General features: G+C 48.0%; 1 protein-coding gene across 1 annotated transcript; it reads right to left on the bottom strand.

Annotated features, from left to right (window-relative positions):
- Positions 1 to 2,727: 2,727 nt before the first annotated feature.
- LOC134531388 (alpha/beta hydrolase domain-containing protein 17B-like) lies at positions 2,728 to 3,776 on the bottom strand. The gene has a single exon (XM_063367090.1). The coding sequence runs from the start codon at positions 3,706 to 3,708 to the stop codon at positions 2,809 to 2,811; it is 900 nt and encodes a 299-aa protein (XP_063223160.1). The 5' UTR covers positions 3,709 to 3,776; the 3' UTR covers positions 2,728 to 2,808.
- Between the last annotated feature and the right edge of the window lie 3,064 nt (positions 3,777 to 6,840).

Genomic DNA, 6,840 nt, shown 5'->3' with positions numbered 1-6,840 from the left:
AGCCGCCATACCCGAACGGGAACGGACCCCGTACCAGTCCACGAACTGTCAACCGCCGCCGAAGGAGGACCTCCGTGGACCGGGACATCGACTGGGGACAAGCGAACCCGCCAGCGAGCCCGCGGAACGACCCCGACGGGCCCACAGACCTCCAGTTCGCCTGGCCGACTACGACCTGGGAACAGGGCGCGGAGCCTGTCAGCCGCAAGGCCACCTCGACGAGTCGACCCCCGGATGTTCGGCGTGGGACGACCCGGGACAGGTGCTCGGGCCCTACCAACTGCGGCAACCGCGAGCACCACCCGGGTGGAGCTGTTGCCGGAGCTAGGAGGCGCCACGACGCCGCCCCCGGCACGCCTGCCACGACGGCAACCGGGGCGGCGCGCACGTTGGCCCAGTCGGCCACGATCACCAGGTCCAGTGCGCTGGCCCTACCAGCCGCTGACCACACACCGGCACCACGACGCCGCCCCCGGCACGCCTGCCACGACGGCAACCGGGGCGGCGCGCACGCTGGCCCAGTTGGCCACGAAAACCAGGTCCAGTGCGCTGGCCCTACCAGCCGCTGACCACACACCGGCACCACGACGCCGCCCCCGGCACGCCTGCCACGACGGCAACCGGGGCGGCGCGCACGCTGGCCCAGTCGGCCACGATCACCAGGTCCAGTGCGCTGACCCTATCAGCCGCTGAACCCGCCCAGGCGCCACGACGCCGCCCCCAGCACGTCTGCCACGACGGCAACCGGGGCGGCGCGCACGTTGGCCCAGTCGGCCACGATCACCAGGTCCAGTGCGCTGACCCTATCAGCCGCAGACCCCGCACAGGCGCTGCGACGCCGCCCCCGGCACGCCTGCCACGACCTCAACCGGGGCGGCGCGCACGTTGGCCCAGTCGGCCACGATCACCAGGTCCAGTGCGCTGACCCTATCAGCCGCTGACCCCGCACAGGCGCCACGACGCCGCCCCCGGCACGCCTGCCACGACGGCAACCGGGGCGGCGCGCACGTTGGCCCAGTCGGCCTTGATCACCAGGTCCAGTACGCGGAGCCAACCAGCTGCTGAGCCGCGAACCACGCCGGGATGGAGCGGCCGGAGCTAGGGGTGGCCCCATGTTAGCGGGACCATAAGCGGCGCAAGGTCGGGCTTCACAGGGGGGGGGGGGGGGGCGTTTGACGTCGTCTGGCCGACGACCACCCCAGAGCCCGACCTGCACCCGCCAGTATACGCTCCCGCTAACGGAACACACCCCTGGCCATGGCCCACCCGAGTCAGGCGACCCGAACAGCAATTAAAGACAAAGCCACGGAAACCTGAGTAGACAAGAGAAGAACCGTACCCATTCCTCCTGAAACATTAAATGAGGATTTTAGCGACAATAAAATCTCTTCCAGACACACCCGTTTGGAGTCTAGCGTAATGAGGTCACGCCTGGCGCGAGAGAGGCCGAGCCTCCCTCGGACGCCATGCCAGTTCGGCAGTTCAGCGCAGCTCATGGACCGGGGCGGACCTACGTCCCACGGAGAGGCAACATCCTTTGTCTACATTGAAAGTAACGTCCGGTAACTATAGCCACTAATTAACCAAACCCCTTTTATTACTTAACCTCTCCGTGAGTACCCGGTCCCTTTTTTCGGTCCCGGACCTAATCCGGCCGCATCAACTTAAGGACACCCCGCACCACACTTGGTCAACGGGGCTGCTCTTCAGCATACGGCACGGGCCGTCTCCCGCAACGTACAGAACTTTGTTTAAGGTCACGCGCACGGCGCTGACCACAAACCCGCAAGGGAACTTGGACAAACTTAATTGCGGTGCGTGTTTCACCACAGTGGGCACAACACCCGCGCCGAGACATTTGCATACGGGATTGGCCGTCTCCAATAGCCCGCCCCTTAATTCAGTGTATTTTTGTATCCCGTATTTTGTACTGCTAACTTACGTTACCCGAGTAACGAGTGCCACGTAAATTGTGCGCGCCCCCTTAATCCAGTGTATTTTTGTATCCCGTGTTTTGTATTGCTAACGTACGTTACCCGAATAACGAGTGCCACGTAACTTGTGCACACCCCCTTAATTCAGTGTATTTTTGTATCCCGTATTTTGTATTGCTAACTTACGTTACCCGAGTAACGAGTGCCACGTAACCTGTACGCGCCCCCTTAATTCAGTGTTTTTTGTGTCCCGCCTTTGTGTTACGAAATTACGTTACCTACGTACCCAGTGAGACGTCTGAGACATAACAGCATCCGAGACCACGTAACACGGAACACAAACAATAAGGCGCCACGGAATAACAAGTAAAAACCCCCCGGGGACCTCTGTAGAGTGTTGTATTGTGTACGACTCGCTCCTCTGAATAAAAGGTACGACACCACCACCTCAACTCCACGTCTCTTATTTAAAATCATCTCACGCAACACCGCCGCCGGCCCTAGTGGGCCACGCAGGGGCACATACATCCACGACCCCAAATTCACGACTAGAAACGAGCTAGTCTGGCGCCCACCCGGACAACACAGATCAAGAACCGCCTTTTCCCACTAGGAGCCACACCGGGACTCGAGCCCGAGACCCCGGACGACGGCACTTTAATTGTGACCTTAAACCAACACTCTTTAACACTTTCAGTTGATACTATTAAAATTTATAATTGGGACATTATTTTATGGACATACTGTATTTGTAAGAGTGGGTGAGGTGACTTTCATTATTGGACCTATACCTATAGTGATTTAATTTATCATTTATTTGTTGTATGGTTATAATGTAAAGAACATAAATGACTTTTCATTAGTTATGATAGTACTACACTGGAACTGTTGTGGAAGGGGCACTCGAACGTCTCTCGTCGGCCGAAGAAGGGCCTAGTGATGGCGACGCGGCCTCCAGCTCGGCCAGAAAGCTCCCGAGGCGCGCCCACAGCTGCTCGTGTCGCGACAGGTTGTAGTGGTCCCCGCCCTCCAGCCACAGTGGCTCCACAGGGTTGGCGCAGCGTGAGAGGATCTCGATGCCGTGCCGCCACTCGACCACGTCGTCACGTATGCCGTGCACCACGAGCACAGGCGCGTGTACCTCGCCCACGCGGTCGATGTTGTTGAAGGCATCGCAGCACCAGGTGCGCCGCACACCCGGGCACACAAGGCGCAGCGCCGACGTGAAGGGCGCCTGCAGCACAACACCGGCGACGCTCTTGTGTCGCGCCGCCAGGTGGATGGTCGGCGCCGTGCCCAGACTGTAGCCATACAGCACCACCTTCTCCGGGGGTACGTGGTGCCTGTCGACCAGGGCATGCCACACGGCGGTCGCGTCGGCGTACATTCCCCTCTCGGAGGGCCGTCCCGAGCTGGCGCCGTACCCGGAGTAGTCGTAGCCCACCACGTCGCAGCCCAGGTAGCAGCCGAGCTTTAGGTACCAGCCCACCACCAGCCCCAGGTCCTCGCTGTTGCCCTGTGACATGAGCAGCGTGAAGCGCGGCGCCACGGCGCATCGCAGGTACACGCAGGCCAGCTGCGAGCCGCACCTGGTTGGCACGAAGAAGGGCTGCACCCGCCACAGCTGCACCGAGTCCACGAGGACTCGCGGCACGAAGCGAAGCCCCACCGAGGTCTGCTCCACGCGGTACGTCGGTGCCGGCGGGTGGAAGGCCAGCTTGCGCACGATGGATGACGGCAGTGGCGGGCAGCAGAACAGCCACAGAAGGCTCATTGCCAATAGGGGCGATTTAAAAAAAAAAAAAAAAACTTTTGGATGTCTGCTTTACCGTGTTTCCAGGGAAACTTACATTATTACACATTCTGCATGGAATTGGAATAACAAACATTATAGGTGACTTTATCAAAAATATTTGTGAGTTTGTGCATGTTTTGAGTGTTTAATTATAAGGTGATAGAATAATTATTTCAAAAATACAACCATGGAGTTTAGAGTATTCACGTTCTTCCCTGATATTAGATCATGAAGCCTTGTAGCTAGTTTGTTTTGCTACACATAGTCTATGCCATTTTCTGGCGAGTGGTGAATGGGAGATCTAAGATGCACATAAAGTTTGGACCCTACCCGAACTTACCCGAACAATTCACCTTCGGCCAACTTCGGGATTTGTTTAATTTTTGCGCGGGAAAAATGAAATATAGTGAAAACATGGCCCACGAAGATAGTGATAGTGAAATAGCAAAATTGTTTACAAAACGTTTTGAAAATGAACCTAATCACATCTTTGGGTATTTGGACTCAAAAGAGGCTTTTAAAAAGTTTACAGATGACTTAATAAAATTAGGTCATTCCTACTGTGTCTGGAACAGTAATCATTCCACAGCTGGTAAAGATTATTTTAATTAACACCAGTTTAATAAATGTATTTATATATTAATAGAAAGAGAGTTGAGATTTTTGTGAAATGTGGTAAATGGATTTTCCAGGAGGGGGCTGTTTGCACTTCAAAGTTTTTTTCTTCCAAAATTCGATTTCTGTTTCTTGTTAATGGGCTGGTCAATAATTAATGGTTTTCGTTACCCAAAATTACTTCAAGCATAGCTGTCACGGTCAAGACAATGCCTCAAATCCCGCAAATTCTCAAACTCTACATGTTTGTGTTTGCCTTGCACGACAACAAATTGTAAACAAATTTCTACTGCATTACAATTTTACTGCACTACTCTTTTACAGATGATCCAAAAATGTATTTCCAGTACAAGCAGGGAAAGTTAGCTAATGTCCTTTCCATTGATTTCTTCGGCTCACCATTCACAGAGGAGAAATACCTTTACATGGTCCCAACTATCGACACACGAAAGAAACTGTTGACCAACTGGTAAATTGTATAAGCAATTATGTGTGTATTAAGCTCGGTTTTACATAACAAATATGGTAATTGTTTCGTATCCCGTATCCAAGTTTATCCCTCGATCCTGAGTTCATGATCCTGTAAATATTGATCCTATGGCATATAATGCTTCCTGTTTTAATTTAGTATGTCAAAAAAACTCTTAATATAACAATTTTATCTTAAATTTTTAGAAACACTTAAAAACGGTTTACAATTTTTTTTATTTTTTATTTCTTAAGTAAATAAATATAATATCTATGAATTTGGTTCCTTTTAGTACAATTCAGAACATACTACATTTCAACTGACATAATCATGTAGTATCTTGGCCTACTGAATTTATTTAACCTTGGATTACACAAACTCTGTTGGCCAAATAACTTATAGTTACTTTTCTTTTTTGCAAAGATTACTGGATTCGTTTCTCCTCATTAGTTATTGTCCATACAGGTAGACAGTTTGGACAAAAGTTTATCTTTTAGGATTTAGGCCAAGTAGACCACAGGAGAATCACCTGGTGGTAGAATGTAAAGTGTAATACACTTTGTAAGAATAGGGTGACAGTAATGCCAGTATAGAAATAATACAGAAATTTCTAAGAAATATACAGTCTGCTTTCTCACCAAAGAATGGAATTATTTATGAAAATAGGCATTAACATTGAGTATTTTTTCAGGGTTGCTACACATTTTTTAAAATGAAATTCCCTGACTTTCCCAGGTTTTCGAGTCCATTAGAGAATTTTCCAGACCATCACATATGATGGTAATCGTGTTCAGTAATTTATTTCAGAAGTTCTTAAACTGCAATTTTTTTCCCAGCATGTAAGCTGCACGACTAATTATTATTTTTGTAAGAGAAGTCATTCCAGAAAGTGACTAGTTAGAGCTTGTTTTCCCAATTTGCTATGAAGCAGTGTCTTTTTTTAAAAAAATTAGAAGGAACAAACCCTATCTGTAGTACATGGTGATAATTCAGGACCATTGTGAGTTGAAGGTTTAAGTAAAAATACAAACAGTAGTTTTTAAACTAACCAATATTATTAAATAGATAATAATGAAATAATCACATAATCAAGGCATGCCATGGAAGTTATAAGAATTTTAACATTGCCCACATCAATTAGTCGAATTCGCCTAATTATTGATCACAAGGTACATCAGCATCATGCTATTTCAAGATCAGGCCGTATCAATTAGTTTAAATAACATGACACAAGGTCTATTGTGGATTGTTAAATGCAGTTTTATCTGTCATGACAGAATTAAAAATTATAGGAGGAAGTAACATAACTTGAAAAATTTATATTTTAACAGCATGAGAGAAAGTGTGTGTAAAGTAAATTCCAGATATCTTTGTGATTTCCTTGACTTTCTCAGTGTACATGGAATTTCCTGACTTATCCCTGTTTTCAAGGTTTGCCCTGACTGTAGCAACCCTGTTTTTGAAGGTGAACATTAATCTCGTGCCATTTTATTATTTAATCAGTAACATCCCTGCCCAAAATAACATCCATATATATTTCCTAACTGTTTGTTTTAGTTTATGTAGACAGTGGGTGAATGTATCTTGAAAGTAACATTTTTTCTACCAACCTATACCACATAAAATTTTACATGTTGTATTAAAATCTGTGTGTACAGTTCAGAAAGAAATTAATATTCACAGACAGCATAACTTATTGTTATTGTATTACCGTCAGTATTATGTATTGTGTACCTTAAGTAGGCTTCTTGCCTAATTAAATGAAAACTGTTTAAATAATAATTTATGTATCTGAAATAATCTGTCCCTTTGCAGTCCCTGTTCACAGATACATTTCCTTAGTCCATGCCATGCTATGGCCCCTCTTTGCTTATAGAAAGATAAGCTTTCAATATTAAAATGTAAAATAATGGATTATGAAGGTCTGGCAAAAAAAATCTTTGTACTTTATTTCCTGTACAAATGACAGAATTATTTTCCTGTATGAAACACTTAAACCTTCTTTGACAAATTGTTCACATTTGTAG

The sequence above is a fragment of the Bacillus rossius genome, chromosome 3, assembly GCF_032445375.1.
Source record: "Bacillus rossius redtenbacheri isolate Brsri chromosome 3, Brsri_v3, whole genome shotgun sequence".
In the NCBI taxonomy this organism is placed as follows: Eukaryota; Metazoa; Arthropoda; class Insecta; order Phasmatodea; family Bacillidae; genus Bacillus; species Bacillus rossius.
This window is presented reverse-complemented; position numbering and strand designations above follow the sequence as displayed.